The sequence below is a fragment of the Triturus cristatus genome, chromosome 3_1, assembly GCF_964204655.1.
Source record: "Triturus cristatus chromosome 3_1, aTriCri1.1, whole genome shotgun sequence".
In the NCBI taxonomy this organism is placed as follows: domain Eukaryota; kingdom Metazoa; phylum Chordata; class Amphibia; order Caudata; family Salamandridae; genus Triturus; species Triturus cristatus.
In genome coordinates this window covers 976,524,202-976,540,639 of record NC_140583.1, presented here as the reverse complement: position 1 = coordinate 976,540,639, position 16,438 = coordinate 976,524,202, and the positions used below count along the sequence as shown (strand labels likewise).

At 47.1% G+C, this 16,438-nt stretch overlaps 1 protein-coding gene across 1 annotated transcript in view; it reads left to right on the top strand.

Annotated features, from left to right (window-relative positions):
* The first annotated feature begins 1,665 nt into the window (after positions 1-1,665).
* The window catches only part of SDC3 (syndecan 3), a 410,885-nt gene continuing 396,112 nt past the window's right edge, over positions 1,666-16,438 (top strand). Inside the window, exon 1 of the mRNA XM_085645626.1 lies at positions 1,666-2,244. Coding sequence (XP_085501752.1) covers positions 2,188-2,244 — 57 coding nt within the window. The 5' untranslated portion in view covers positions 1,666-2,187. The remainder of the gene's footprint in view (positions 2,245-16,438) is intronic.

The following is a 16,438-nucleotide window of genomic DNA, read 5'->3' as shown; positions in this document are numbered from 1 at the left end:
CTGACTCTCCCACTCTCTCTCACTGACTGACTCTCCCACTCTCTCTCACTGACTGACTGACTCACTCTCACTGACTCACTAACTCACTCTGACTGACTCACTCTGACTGACAGACTCTCACTGACAGACTCACCCACTCTCTCACACTGACTGACTTACTCACTCACTCTCAATGACTGACTGACTCACTCTCACTGACAGAATCTCTCACTCTCTCACTGACTGACTCTCCCACTCTCTCTCTCACTGACTGACTGACTCTCACTGACTGATTGACTTTCTCTCACTGATTGAGTCTCTCACTGACTGACTCTCGCTCACTGACTGACTCTCGCTCACTGACTGACTTGCTCACTGACTCTCTCTCACTGACTGATTGACTCTCGCTAAAAGACTGACTGACTCTTGCCAAAAGACTGACTCACTCTCACTGACTGACTATCCCACTGACTCACTCTCTTTCACTCACTGACTAACTGACTCACTCTCTCACTTTCATTCACTCTCACTGACTCTCACTCTCACTCTCACTGACTGACTCTCTCACTGACTGACTGACTCTCTCAGTGACTGACTCTCTCACTCTCACTGACTGACTCTCTCACTCTCTCACTGACTCTCACTCTCTCACTGACTGACTGACTCTCTCACTCTCACTGACTAACTGACTCTCTCACTCTCTCGCTGCCTGACTCTCTCTCCCTGCCTGACTCTCTCACTCACTCTCACTAACTGACTGACCTTTACCCTCCTGTTATTTATGCCCCACCATAACAAAACAAGCATTGGCATAGCCAATAGGTCTCAGACGCCTTTGGGACCTTATAAGTGTTTAGCCATGCAACAGTTGATGCTGTTGTACCAATGATATTGTGCTACATAACTAAATACTTATAAGGTCACAAAGGAGATACCTATAGGCTATGCCAATGCTTGTTATCTTTTAGTTTCTCCCCAGTCTTTTGGAAAGCCCTGAAGACATTCTTATTCTGTTTGTACTCTGTTTTTTCTGTAGCCAACACCTTCTTGCCCCATGGATTGTGCACGTTAGCCCCAAGAAGCCTTTGGTGTACAAAACCTCAAATCAAATTCGGATGACATCAAATCTTTCTTCATGGGCACCCTGAAATTCCAGTGCCGGCACTTTCCTTACTAGAAGTTCCTGCAGCTTAGTTTCCATATACTACTTACATTTCTTAAAATCCACCGTACTACTCCAACAGTACCTGTCTCATGTATTTGTCAGACTCAGGGTCGTCTGGGTCTGACCACCTGAGCCGCTCCTTTCGGTGGATGCTTCAGCTAGGCTAGGCAGCTTTTGCCACTGGGCAACCCCCACACCCCGAACAGGCAGTCTTTGTGTTAAGGCATGAATCTCACTCCTCCCTTGCCTCGTTTAGTCTTCTGTTAATTTGATATAAGACAATGCGCCAGCCTCTCGGCCTTGAGGCGCTTCCCTTCGGTGACGTAGGGGAGGTGTTTCGTTGCCTCGGGCTGGGCGGCAGGGGGCAGCATTCCCTTGCATCCCTCGGGCCTCAGGCGCAGCATCTTTGCTTTGCCCGAGGCCGTGCGGCAGGGGGCAGCGTCCTCCTGCATCCTTCATTCCTCAGACCCAGCATCCTTGCTCTCTGGTTGCGGGAGGAGGGGCGGGAGCGGCTTCCTGCTGGAGGAGGGCTCCCAGGACAGGAGTGAGAGGGAAGGCAGCAGCCTGCTTCCAGGCACCGAGCGAGCTGCCGCTTCATCGGCCGTCCAGTCGCAAGAGGATCCGTGGTCTGTCGTCTGTGGGCTTGGAGACATCGGGATCAGCGCGAGGCCTAGCGTGTTTATTTATTTTCCTCCTGGGTGGAATCTTCTGTCCGCATCGCTGATAATATCCCGACTTTCCTTCAAGCGAGCTCTGTGGAAATCCTCATCTCCTCATTCGGAGGCGCCCCCGGGGGACTGGATTCCTTTGGGAAACAAAGGGTCGTAGTGCGGAATTCCCTGGCGGGTGGTTGCTGGTGCCGCTGGTGTGGTGTTGCTGCTGCTGGTGGCTGTTATTTTTGCCGCCTCTGGTGCTGCTGGTCTTGGTGCTGCCGGTGGCGTCTGCTGCAGATCCTAATTGGCTGATACTGGTGGGATTTCCACCGTGGGACCATCCCGTGTGTATTTGGAGGGCCTCGCTGTCCCATCCCACCTCTCGCCACCATGGTGCTGCTGCCAAGGTCCATTGTGCTGTTGCTGGTCGTCAGCAGCGCCTCGCTGGTGAGTTGCGTCCGTTATATACATGTATATAGTGTTATTCAAGGTTTGTTCGTATTTTGGAACAGGGGTGCAGGCTGGTAGGTGGGGTTTACTGGGGGATCACACCTGATGCAGTTAAACATCACTATAGATTTTTCTGAATCTCCATATCCACCTCCGGGTGTGTCCCATTCTAGATTCAACCCCCACCGCATGCAACACCTGCATGAAGGTTCCACCACTGTCTTCTAGGTTTGTCTACAGCCCCCCCCCCCTCCCATGATACTCATACACACGTCTGAATTCCTGACATTTCTGCTTGAAGCTTATGGGGGCATCTTTATTCTTAATTGTATCATTCACCCATCCTAAATATTCCCTCCACCTATGACCCGCTGCATCACCCACCCCACTTCACCCCTCCAGCCTCGAGATCCCAGTACCCCCCACTTCACCACCTCCTGATACCCTAACCCCCCTGTGACACTACTTGCTTTCGCCTAATACTTTTCCAATCCATAACATCCTCAAACCTTCAATAAAATGAACCACTCAAACCTCCTGTCCTTTCTACACCCATCCCATGGCTCCACATTCCCTTGCCCCCCCCCCCCCGCGTATCATTCCCCCACACTGAACTCTTTCCTAACAAGACCAACGTATCCGCACCCCCCCCCCCCCCCCCCCCCCCCCGTGTGTCCCTCACTCCTCTCTCTGGTTGCAGCCCGAGACCTCCACCACTCTATCTCCTCACATTCCGCACGCCTCCAGCCCCTGTCTCTCCCTTTCACACCTGCTGAACCCTCACACATGCAGCCCTCTCATCCCTCATCACTCCAGCCGTCATAAACCCATCTCCATGCATTCCCGTCGCACCCGCATGTCCCACGTCTCCCTCACTTCTTCCATCGTCCCTGGACCGTCGCCCTCACAACCCCCCTCTTCACCGGCCCCCCAATTCCTGGCCGCGTTGATCGGATGCCCCAGCCAGAGTGTATTCTCCTCTCTAGTTTTAAAAGTGAAGTAAAGCGAGGTCTCGTTCATGTATGCAGAATAAACAGCCGCTAGTAGTGTTAAACTGTAGGTGTGTTGCCCGTGCCCCCCCTTCCGCCCAGGCCCCCACCCCTCGTCCTTCCTCGAGCAGAATCATGGGACCCCAGGATTGCTTAGGGGGCATAAGTCCTACTTGTGTTGTCACCCCAGTGTACCGATGGTTCCACGAGGTAGTGGTGTGTCTCTCTTGTTCCGATGTGATTCTCTCTGGATCCAGGGTCTATTTCTTTCTGGTTATGGGGTCTGTTTCTCAATGGACCGTGTGTGTGTTTTAGTGGTTCTTTTCCTCTGTGTTTCCTTACACCTGATGCGCGTTTCCGTGCTTCCGATGGGTGCTTCACCGTGCTTCCGATGTGTGCAGTGCTTCTGATGGGTGTTTCTGTGCATCCTTCATTTGTGCGCTCCTTGGCTCTTGTGTGTGCTTCTGTGTATCCAGTGTGTGTTTCTGTGAATTACATTGTGTTGTGTGTTTCTGCTGATTGTTTCTGATGTGTATTTCTGTAGATTCTTTGTAGGGCGTTTCAGTGGATCCTTTCTTGTGTGTTCTTCCGTGCTTCTGATGGCTATTTCCGTGCTTCTGATGGGGGTTTCCATGCTTCTGATAGGTGTTTCCGTGCTTCTGATGGGTGCTTCCGTGCTTCCGATGGCCATTTCCGTGCTTCTGATGGGTGCTTCCGTGCTTCTGATGGGTGTTTCCGTGCTTTCTTCATTCGTGCGCTCCCGGTTCTCATGTGTGCTTCTGTGCATCCAGTGCGTGTCTCGGTGTCATACATTGTGTGCCCTCTCTGCCGTGTGTTTCTGATGATTGCTTCTGAATTGTGTTTCTGTAGATTCTTTGTGGGGCGTCTTTCAATGGATCCTCTGGTGTGTGCTTTATGGATCTGGTGTCTGTTTTCGTGCCTCTAGCACATGTTGTCTTGGATCCGGTGTGTATTTCACTGGATCAGATCTAGTTTGTGCTTCGGTGGATCCTTTCCGGAGTGTGCTTCGGTGCATCCTCTAAGGTGTGTCACCCTGGACCCGGTGTGTTTCCCAGGAGGTCTTTTATTGTATTTATTGTATGCGTTTTTATATAGCGTGGACTTTACCCGAATGTGTCAGAGCGCTTCACAATAGGAACAGTAATGATACATAAGGAGAAAATTACAAGTGAGCATGTTACAAAAGCAAACATAACGTTACATGAGGCAATAGTGACAATTGTGCATGTATCAAGAGCAAACAAAATACAAGAGTTAGCAAACGATAAGTTACAAGAGAAAAAGTTACATGTGTGCATGTTACAAAAGCGTACAAAGTACAAGTAGAAGTATAATACTGCAATACATGGCAGACACTCAACCCACAAGAACACATTGTGTCTGCGTGTCTTTCCCATGCTCATAGCATGAATATTTTAAGGGATCTCCCGGTCCCCTCTGTTTGTTTTTAGAGGAGGCTGTTCTCTAAAAGTGACCGCCAAGGGAACACTAGAGCATGCATCTGATTGGATCATGGCATTTGTGTCTCGCCTCATGCCCCTGATGAGGTCCCGAAGCACTTCCGGGTGACAGAGGAAAGAGGATGCTTTGCCGTGCATGGATGGTTGAGTGCGGGTGTATAGAGTGACTTGTGTGAAACAATACCCTTGAGTCTCAGCCACTGCTGCTATTTCTGATCCGGGTTTATTTATGCCATATTTTGAGGAGTGGCAGGGTATTAAAAAGACCCCAAAATATTATTCCCCCACTGCACAAGGCTACTTGTCCATTCAGCACGAGAGACTCAAGAAAAGAGGCCAGAAAACTTCCTTTCCTGGAAAAGATCAGCAAGTGATAGTGGGAGAGGAGCTCACTGGGAGTCACATATCACCAGGGAATTATATGGCAGCGGAAGGCCAAATTATGTGGGAAAGTTGAGAAAGTTATGCGGCAAGGAAAGGCAAATTATGTGGCACATTTTGTGATAGTATTACTTCATTCTTATGTCAGTTTCAAACTTGTTAACACTGTTGGACATTAGTTGCACCTCTTAAGTAGCAGTTTAACACCCAAATATCGCAATAAGCAACAGAAAGGTGACTAGCACAAATTTGCAAAGGGCCATCCACTGCACGGCAAACACATGTTGCTGCGTTTTCAGTAACTTTGAACTGTATGAGCTAGAAACATTTTTTTGTTAAAATGTGCAGATTATGCTGCTGATGATAAATTATGTGGCAAAAGCAGCAAATCTATAATCATATGAAAATTGCTGCAGCCGCACAATCGCATAATTCCAGGGTCCCTGCATATCACACATTTCATGTGCAGACCAACAGATCAATATGTCTCTAGCGTGCAAACCACACCAATCTACACAGCTTGTGTTAGACGCACTGCATGTAGTTCATATGCAAACCACCCACCTATCACATTTGCAATTAGAACCATGAAGATCACACTTAATGACACAGATCACACATCTCGTGTGCAAACCGCACAGATGGCACTTCTTGCGTTCGGGCAATTTGGATCACACAACTAGCAGTATGTGCACAGATCACACATCTCAAATTAGAAGTACGAATATAACACGTTTCGTGAAGACCACACATGCGTGGGTGTAGGTTCGGGGGGGGGGGCGTTACACCCTCCTATATACATTTATTTTCATATGAATAGTTGGGTACAGATGTTTTCAGTCAGTAATGGCGAGGTGTCTGTCAGATTTCGCCTGGGAGGCGTGTGCGCGCGCGCGCGCACACACACACACACTCACACACACACACACTTTTTTCTCTGTTTTGAAACCCTACAAAAATGTTGTTTTTCTTTTACAAAATATTGTGTTTCTCTCCTTCAGTACTCCTATTCCCCTCCCTTTCTACTGCCTCTGAAGCACCTCTCATGCACCCTGTTTGTCAGGGAGGAGTTGGCCTAACGGCTAGGGCGGTCGACCTCGAATCTGTGGAACTGGGTTCGAGTCTCGGCAATGATGCTGAACATCCTGTGATTCTGGGCAAATCACTTAATCTCCCGGTGCCTAACAAAACAAAAATGAATATGTCCTCATGTAATGCAACTGGTGCTATGTAAAGCGCTCTGATACCCGATTCGGGTCAAGTTCGCGCTATACAAAACTCTGTAAATAAATAAATATAATGATATTTTCACATTATGTCCCAGCATGATGGTCGGAAAATCTGATGCTCACTCCCCCCCACCCCGCCCCCAATGGTCCTGACCAAGCTATGCCTATGCACACATGTCGCATATGTCAATTAAACCAAACACATTTCAGGTGGGAAAACAAAATCCTATGTAATAAGTAACTGGAGTCCGCCTTGTTTGACGTTCTGCATGCTGACAGTGTCCTAGAGCACACTGACACAAATGAAGCATCGTTTTAGCCATATATGAAACACCCACACAAACATTTGGTTAAAGAGCAATTTGTATTTAATTACTTTGAGATAAAATAAAATTTGTTCACACTAAACAAAAAACCTGTTGAACAAATTACGATCTATGTTGCGTTTACTTACATTTTGTTTGTACCTTGTCGTTGAAACACATCAAGTAAAGCATACACGTTTACACCCCCTTTGTAATGTTTGTTTACTATAGGATATGCATATAGGGAAAGTAGTCAGCACTGCAGTGCCTCATGCATTAAGGTATAGACCGGTCTATAGCACATTCTATCGTTGTTACGGCACTGTTACCCAACCTTCTCTTGGGCCCTGTCCTGCTGAACTGGGAATGTCATTGTTAGAATTAGTCTGTTTGTTTGTTGGTATTTGGTTGGGACAGGTTAGAAAGAGAAATCTTGCACTGCTCCTTCTCCGGGAATGCTCCCAAAATCTGGAACTCTCAGCCTGACGATTTACATGACAATCAATCATTCCCTCACTTCAAGAAGAAACTGAAACTCCTCCTTCTCAACAAATATCTAAACCCTCCTCCGGGAACCATCTGACTGGTCTGTTCGCTCCAGTAGCGGTCCGTGGAGGGAGTTCCGTGGGGCGGTGAGGGAACCATCTGACTGGTCTGTTCGCTCCCACCCCACACTATCCAAATAAATCTGAGCATCACTACCTCAGGAAAAAAACTGCGCTCCTACTCTCCCCACCATCTCAGCACCCTACCTTGCTACCTCAAAAATAGATTGTCTAAGTATACTACTGTCCGCCGTAATTTAATTTGTATATTATATACTGTGTATTTTTATTTACTCCACATGTAACTTGTACAATTGCTGTGTTAACTTTGTAAAGCGATATATACATACATACATGACATATCTGCCTCAAAATTATATTGTCAACATATCCTAATGTCTTTCGCACACTTCGTTTATATACTGTCACTATGTATCTATAGTTACCCCATATGCAACTCATGTAATTGCAGCTATGCTAACTCTGTGAGGCCCTCTGATACCCTCGGGTCTAGCCCGCGCTATACAAAACTCGATAAATAAATAAACGGGAAGTTCGTTCAGAGTTTAGCTTAGAAGTGCTTGCATAGGTTTTTGTGGTCGTAAAACGAGTGCAATTGAGGTAAACCTCTTTATAGTGTTTTATATGTATGGATGGGCGGGCCAAAAGATGCCGGCATTTTTTCCTTGAATTGGGTTGTGGCAAAACCCTCAAGATGTCCGATTTCAGATATATAACAAATAGCTGCTATCTACGCTTGATCAAGTCCGAAAGTGAGTTCAGGAAGACCCTGAAGACTTGGCTTTTCAGTCAAATGTAGCACTTTTGTTGGGCTCCACCTGCTGTGACTGCGAAGCGCCGGGACACCTCTGCTTGAGGTAGCTGTTGCGCTTTACAAATACTATTAATATTCTTCGTGTCTCCAGTGAGGGGAATAGGCCCTCAGTGCACTACCTGACACTAGCGCACAAGTGCTCGGAATAATCATCTCAACTGAAAATGCTTTTATTTATTTATTTATTGGTGCTGTATACAATATCATAATGAATTCTTAATGTACTTTTTCTTCATCATCATCTCAGTTTCCATCTTCAATGTTATAACGTTATGATATTATTAAAAAATCATGATAGCCATCCAATTGATCATAGTGTGTCTTCTATGCATTTCGGACCTGTTGGTCCTTCATCAGGGCCACACGCAAGCGGAATCATACATAAGCTGAAGTTTGGAGTTTGGGGGATGCAGTGGATCCCGGAATGGGACAGGTACCCAGACACAATGGAGGAACTGCAACACCGGTGCTCTATCCGAGGATAAAACTGGTGGCAAGATGCTGGGCCTAGCACCATCCTTCATGGTTGCTTCCCCTGGAGCTGTTTCAGTGTCCTCACATTAGTTGGTATCAACACTATGAGGGAAAGCAATGCAACCAGAGCCAGACTGGCTGTAGCGGGCGCCAGGCCTTTCCCCAGTGGGCCGTAGGGTGGGGGCCGGTTTTGTGCCCCTGCGGGCCCGTTTTTGTTACCGTGAGCCGGCAATATCGGCCCCTGTAACAAAATCAGTCGAAACCAGCCCTAGTAAACAGCTCGGCTGCACCCCCAGAGGGCCGGCCAAACAGTTTCCCAGGGCCAGTTACGGTTCCCAGTCCGGCCCTGAATGCAACTATTGCAATGGGTCCTATAAAGGGAGTGCATATTAGGGAACCTGTGTGCCTTTTTTTTGTGAGTTTTATATAGTGCAAACTTGACCCAGCACCAGCATTTGGTTAACATTTCAGATGTGCGTGCATTCTGTTTCTAATACCACATTCAATGGTAATTAGGACAGTGGAAGAGAGGTTTCACATTCTTTTATTGTTTTGTTTTCATTCTTTCCTTCGGTCCTGTCGAGAGTCGCCAAATCAGTGATGCAAGGTAAGCTGATTGGGGGTGAGTTGCAATCCATTTTGAGGGGTGACAACCTTGTCAGCAGTCTAATGTCCCATGGGACATCTTGCCAAATCTTCAGCGTGTAGTCGCAGTGGATGTTTCCTTAAAATGTGAGGGTTTAACCCCTTCAGTGCCCATGACGAGATGGTCTCGTCATGGAGCGCGGTTGCGCTGTGCCCATGACAAGACTATCTCGTCATGAACCCCGCCCGCTAATGCAACGCCCGGCACAGGGCGGGGAAAAGGCGGGGCACTGAAGAGGTTAAGGAATGGTCTGGTTTTGCTTTGAAAATCAGTGTGTCTGCCTGAAATTGCTTTATTGTTAGCCAGGTAGGTTGGAGGGTTCATTCAGTGATATATACAATTCTGAAAATGTGGCACGATTCAAGGAGTGGCCATTTCAAGGCCTTTAGGTCAGGTGTTATTAGTTCATTTTTAGGTATGGCCATTGAGACAGATTAGCCGTCTCGCAAGGCTATTTATTGTTTTCCCCCCAAAAATCGTACATGATACATATTATACAGGCTTTTGGTCAGCGTTTTTTTTTTCATTGAACTGTTAAATTGTCATTCACTTTTTGCTTCCACCCACCACCGCATACAGCATGGGCCAATGGGTTATTGCTCCCTTCAGCTTGAGTGACTGCACTAAGCCATTCCATGTTGTTCATATCAACTTTAAAATAGTTCCTTTCATTTCCGTTGAAAAGTCGGTTCAAAATGTGCTTTTTAAATTGGTTAATTTTTATATTAACCTTAAATGAAGGCTATTTATTTTGCCTGGTTTCCTTTTAAAGTTTATGTTCTAAATCTAATGTGTTTAAGTGACATTGTAACATTGCAGCTGCCTGCAATTTGAGTGCCTGGCTAAGTGGTAATTTATTCTTGTCTCCTTCACAAGTAATAATAATTTAATGCATGGCGCAGCTGAAAGGCTTTTTTAAAAACATCACTCGTTAAACAGCCGCATCAGTGAATGGATGTTGCATTTTGAGTTTTTATGCAAGCATAAGGTGGCTGCATTTAGTTGGCAGCAGTTTTATTTTCTCCCTTTCATTTTTGGGGCACATGTTTACAAAAAAGCAAACAATTGCACCAGCTTGCCAAGGGCAGACCTGTTGGCTTTGCTAATGCTTGTTTTGGTATCAGATGATAAAATTAAAGAACATATTGGGGAGAAGGAGCAGGGAATGCAAAGGGCTGGACTTGTCTGTAGGTCATTCGGGAGGTGACCTGGGCAGGTAGCCGCAATTCCAGAGGGAGGGTTTGGTGGTTCTTTTACGTTTCAGGTGGTAGTCTGCTTTAATTGCCATGGTTTTTACTTGAGAGGCCAGGTGTAGTCTTTTGTTAAGTAATTTAATGCTGGTGATGGTTTGAGAGCACAGTTCTGCATTTTGGAGCACGTTTAGCTGTTGGTCTTGATTTTAATATATAAAGCTGCAGCGGGGGAATACAAATATATTTTTTATAAAAAGCACTGCTGTGTGAGCGACAGAAAACATGAAATCTCTGCAACATATCTGTAATAATTAAATGTTCTTGGTAGTGACAACCGAGAGGCCAAGCAGTTGATGCCTTCCATACTCTCAGGCTTCACGTGCTTCCGTCTCACCCCACCACACACAAAACAAGGGGTTCGGATCTTCTGGGAGAGTATAGAGCTGTGGCAATGCAGCTGCAGCTCTCTGGATTATAGCACCAGGGAACCTAAAGCAGCCCTGGCAATTTTGACGGACCAGCCCAATGGAGGGGGGCGGGCCGGGGTTGCAAGTGCGAAGCACTGCTGCTTTTGTTACTGGGGGCCTATATTGCAGCGCCGCTGCAAAACCGGCCCCCCACAGCTGCAAACCTGGCCCCACCTCAGCTGCAAAACTGGCCCCACCCTTCCAGCCTTCCAGGGAAATGCCCGGTCACTGCTATGGCCAGTCTTGCCTTAGTTAGCACCCCTGGTATCCTCATTTGAAGGGTCTTGCAAGGACGTCAATTAGGGGTAGTCAGGATTAACAGTTGCTACCCCTGTGTTGCCCTTTGGCATTTTTGGCACTGCGCCTGCTGGCCCCTAGTCTTGGCGATTATACGCAGGCGGCAGGGACTGCAAGTGAACATGGCTCTGTTCTTTGTGTAGTTTCCACTTCTGCATTTCCTTTATCACTTTTCTGCTCCCATCAATCATGAGGCTTTTGCTGTGCATGGACTGTCTCAAAGGGTCAACATGATGTGATTGTGGGCGAAAGGATGCTGAATGTTACATCCACAACCTGTGCCCTTCCTGTGAATAGGCATCTGTAAGGCCTTGCGTTGCGCCATGTCATGGATGAGTAGCTCATTCGGTCCCGTGTTTCATTAGGTCGGTGTTAGCAGAGACCTTTTTGATTTGACTAAAATGGCATGTATAATATACTTAGGGATTCAGCCAGCCTTCCTCATCCCATGGTTTGTTATTGTGCCATTCGCATTGTAATTCTGCTCCCTCCTGCATACACTATGGGGCAGTAGGTCAGCCAACTTCAGCCATTGGCTAACTTCACTGTGTGTAGTGGCCTTCTGCCCTTTCGCAAGGAGCTCATCTACACACAAAGTAGTTCCCTTCAATGCCAGGGAGTAATATGGTAATGTGTGCTTTTTCGAGACTAAACATATGTTTTGCGTTTAGCTATTGTTTTTATTTTGGAGTGATGAGAGTCCAGCAGCTTCCTCAACAATGAAGTTCTACAAAAACCATGACAAAACAAAACTACACCTAACAAGTCAAACGGGCTTTAGCCAAAGCCAGAACTATTGGATTTACCAATGCTTGTTTCTTTCTTGGGGCCAGCCCCCCCCCCCCCCACACACACACAACTTACTGTATCTCTGACTTTTTTCACTGTATCTCTCTTTCACTCTCAATAGGCCATAATTGTAAATATTATACAAATATTTGCATTAGCTGGAAAACCTATAAAATGAGGTTCGCTTGACTATGCTTTCCCACCAAGAGATAGTTAAAGACATGGACGTTGGTTGCTCATGCGGCTGTACCCTTCAGCTTGGTTAATAAATTGCTTCTCTCTGCTAACCCCATTTATCATGGGTACGCCCAGTGAGGAGCCCAGCGCGAACATTAAAGCTTTCAATCTGCATTGAACTGAACGCCCCGCCAACCCCGTGCAACCAAACCCCTACCTGCCGTCCGGACCATGGGGTATCATATGATCTACAACTACCTGTGATCCTGACGGTGACCCAGACTGGCATGGCTTAGTTACCATAACAACGACAGCACACAGATTGTGACTGCCACCGCCTGGCGACGTCGGCTCTCCCAGCCAGTTTCCTTGACATGCACACCCAGAATCTATACCTTGAACTGTCAGTCACTTATGACTCACCTGTGGCAAGACCAACTCACTCAGAGGGAGGAGGTTGAGACTACGTATACACCCTTGCCACCACCCGCTCGTTTTTCAGACATGCGAGGCAGCGAGGAGAGTCGCCCTAAGATGTAGTCGGACACATAGGGGTACTGCAGTGAAGAGGGCTTCGTGGACCACCTCTGGCAACCACAGCTTTCCCTGCAGAAAACCCACCCTCGTGGTCTACTGGTTGACGCAAACGCTCATCTGAGACTGTTTGTAGTCCCTTGAGACTGGGATGCCCATGTACCCTAGGTGTTTGTGTTGCACCAGGGAGTTTCAGAGGCCCTAAGTGTTGTGTTAGATTTGTCAACAGCCAGTAGTTTGAAAAGAGTGGAGTAAAGACTTCATATTTCAGTGTGCTCCGCACCGTACCTCTTGAGAATGATCAGTTTCTTGTTTAGCAAAAAATAGCTTCAGAAAGGATGCCGATGACTCCTTGGCCATAATTGATGCTTTGGTTTTTTTGTCAGTTCTTAACATGCTACACTTTATTTGATTTATATAAAATACGGTAAATTATTACAGTGGAGGGCTGGTACTGGGGTTGGAGATGACAAATGCTCTGGTCAGTCAGATCAAGACGGTTCCTGGCTAAGGTGATCACCTTCAAGGACATTCCATCTGATGCACGAAATTTACCCACACCTCACATGAGACAAATGCAGATGTCTCTAAAAGACGAGTGCAGAAACAATGCGTTTGCACAATGCTCGCTGCCACCGTTTTATGACACATTGGCGTTGTAAACAAGCAGTATTTTTATTATCCAACTGGGTCACTCCTTTCCAGGATGGAGATGAACCTTTTTTTTTTTAACATAAAAGAGAAGTGGCTTGTGTTATAATTCTCTCATCAGGTTCTGTGTCCAGGTGCCAAAGAAAACTGGCATAAATATGCTTAAAAACACATAGGGTTAAATTACGATGTTGGTCAGAGTTGCCTCCGATCGACACGGTCGTGGTTTCTGGACCGACCGACCGACCTCCGGTCGGTGGTCCTGACACCGCAGTCACAATGCGACCGCACATGGTGCGTTCACATACTCTCATTTCTCTATCGGAGGTTGTGCTGCGACTGTAAACTGGCCGTAGCACAAGCTCCCATAGCGAAATGGGAGAATCTGTTAATCCCTTCACCGCATGTCAGGAACTAAGGTGCCTGCCACATGGTGCAGGAATTAAAAGTGGGCAACATAGGTGCCCCCTCGACCCCCCCCAACCAGAGGCCGCAAGGAGAAGGGGGCCCTGCTAGGGCCCCCCCCAAACTCCCTTTCCGACAGGCATTCCATGTTGGAAAGCCCGGCATGGAAAGCCTGTTGGAAACTGAGCATCGTAATCTGAACAGCGGAAACACCATCCATTGGGATTATGTGCCGGTCTCTGACTGTGAGCCCGTCGGAAGCCAGCCGGTATGACTAGCCGGTTTCAGTTTCGATCGTACGCATTGTAATGTGACGGTCCGAACTGATAAGGACCATAGTATTTGGAAGGCTGCTTCGAGAGAATCATGCAAAATGTGAACTTTGAACGTGGAAACTAAAAGTGCACTCAGGCAAATGTGAAAAATAGGAATTGAAAACCATCACAGACTAGTGAAGCCAGCACTGTCCCGCAAGAGGCTAAGACTTTTTACTTGTTATAAGTAACCGAGGCTTTAATAAAGCGAATAGCTTTGCCCTCGCTAGTGAAAAACATCCAAAAGGAAGCTTTTGTTTGTGTAAAACAGCAAGTGTGTAGTGCAACTAAAAGTCGTGTTTTAAAATATTTTGAGTGTAACACTAGAGATCTTTCCAATAAGTGCATCAAGAAACCTTTGACGGCACTTTCCTTTAAAAGCCAGTAACAGCATCTGTGCTGCACTGGCCAGCCGGACGAGACGCCCCATGGGTTTTTACTGCACCAGTGTTGTTGCCATGGCTACCCAAAGTGACCCTCTCTCGAGGCAGGGTGGGCACTTAATATTCTCCTGAAATAGGGTCTAGATCTTTGAAGAGATAATGCTTTGTTTAGTAATGCAGAAAAAGAGTACTATTATTGCAGAACAGCACATACAATCCAGTGGCACAGCACGGGACAATGTTGAAGAAAGGGAACCATGGACCCTAATGCAAACAAGGAAATGGACAACCTTAACTAATTTTCAGTAGTAAACAGGCATTTGCAAAGCAAGGTCTGGTGCTGGCTGTCAGCCTTTTCCCTTTGTTGATGCTTTTGATTTTTTCATTACAACAAACAAATGATGGACGGAATGCTGACAATGCAAACATTCTCCCCCAGTCAAGAGATCTGGGTTAAATCCATCGTTCTTTTGCCCACTACGCCACCCCAGTTCAGACATGGCCATATGCAAATCAGTCTTGACCCTGTGCCTCATGGGAACAGTCCAGCCCGAACTGCCAAGCCATGTCTTCCCTGGACCGGAATCAAGCATCCTAGGACCGGTTTCTGGCTATCAGCCGTCATCAGCCAGGATAGCTTGACTCCAGTGGCGTAGTGAGCACGGGACCCACGTCTGGGCATGCCCATCCCACTTAGGGCGAAAAGCGTTACAACAAACAAATGATGGACGGAATGCTGACAATGCAAACATTCTCCCCCAGTCAAGAGATCTGGGTTAAATCCATCGTTCTTTTGCCCACTACGCCACCCCAGTTCAGACATGGCCATATGCAAATCAGTCTTGACCCTGTGCCTCATGGGAACAGTCCAGCCCGAACTGCCAAGCCATGTCTTCCCTGGACCGGAATCAAGCATCCTAGGACCGGTTTCTGGCTATCAGCCGTCATCAGCCAGGATAGCTTGACTCCAGTGGCGTAGTGAGCACGGGACCCACGTCTGGGCATGCCCATCCCACTTAGGGCGAAAAGCGTTACAACAAACAAATGATGGACGGAATGCTGACAATGCAAACATTCTCACCCAGTCAAGAGATCTGGGTTAAATCCATCGTTCTTTTGCCCACTACGCCACCCCAGTTCAGACATGGCCATATGCAAATCAGTCTTGACCCTGTGCCTCATGGGAACAGTCCAGCCCGAACTGCCAAGCCATGTCTTCCCTGGACCGGAATCAAGCATCCTAGGACCGGTTTCTGGCTATCAGCCGTCATCAGCCAGGATAGCTTGACTCCAGTGGCGTAGTGAGCACGGGACCCACGTCTGGGCATGCCCATCCCACTTAGGGCGAAAAGCGTTACAACAAACAAATGATGGACGGAATGCTGACAATGCAAACATTCTCCCCCAGTCATTTGATTTTTTCATGGCTTTTGTAAAACTTTATTTTAGGTGGAGCGGTCAGGCACTTGCCAATATTTTTACAAAGTGGATAAAAGTAAAACATTTTTTTTTTCCATGAAAAGATCACACATTGCTGTGGTAGTCCCTGGCACTGAATGGAACTCTTTTGAGGGCCAATATGCTCTGTGTAAGAGAGCAGAATGTCGTCACTCATAGTGAAGTTAACCTGGTGCTTAATTTGTAAAATAATAAGTGCCAGAGCTCTCACCAGGAGGCGACTGCAGCTTGCATCACCTATTGCCCATGACATCACTCACTGCCAATTATACTACTTTAGGCTATGGCATGCCCCCAAAGCTAGAAGAATGGCTGGGGCAGCGGGCATTAGTCATTTTACGTGTATTGAAATAATAAACAACTGTTGCTGTACTGTTCTGACCTAGACAAATATCGCCACCATGTGGCACCCTGCCGTAAGTGCCAGTGTTGACAATTAGGTACCAGTGCCGAGCACTGGAGACCACCGGCTCAAATTAAGCACTGAGTTAGCCATTGGCTGAAATGGGCTGACCCCACTGCCCCATGCTGTACACTGTTATCGGCAGAAAAAATATTTGAATGACATAACAGCGTACTAATGGTCGAAGACTGTTAGCTAAACGCCCCACTGTCTAAGTCTATTACATATATGTGAT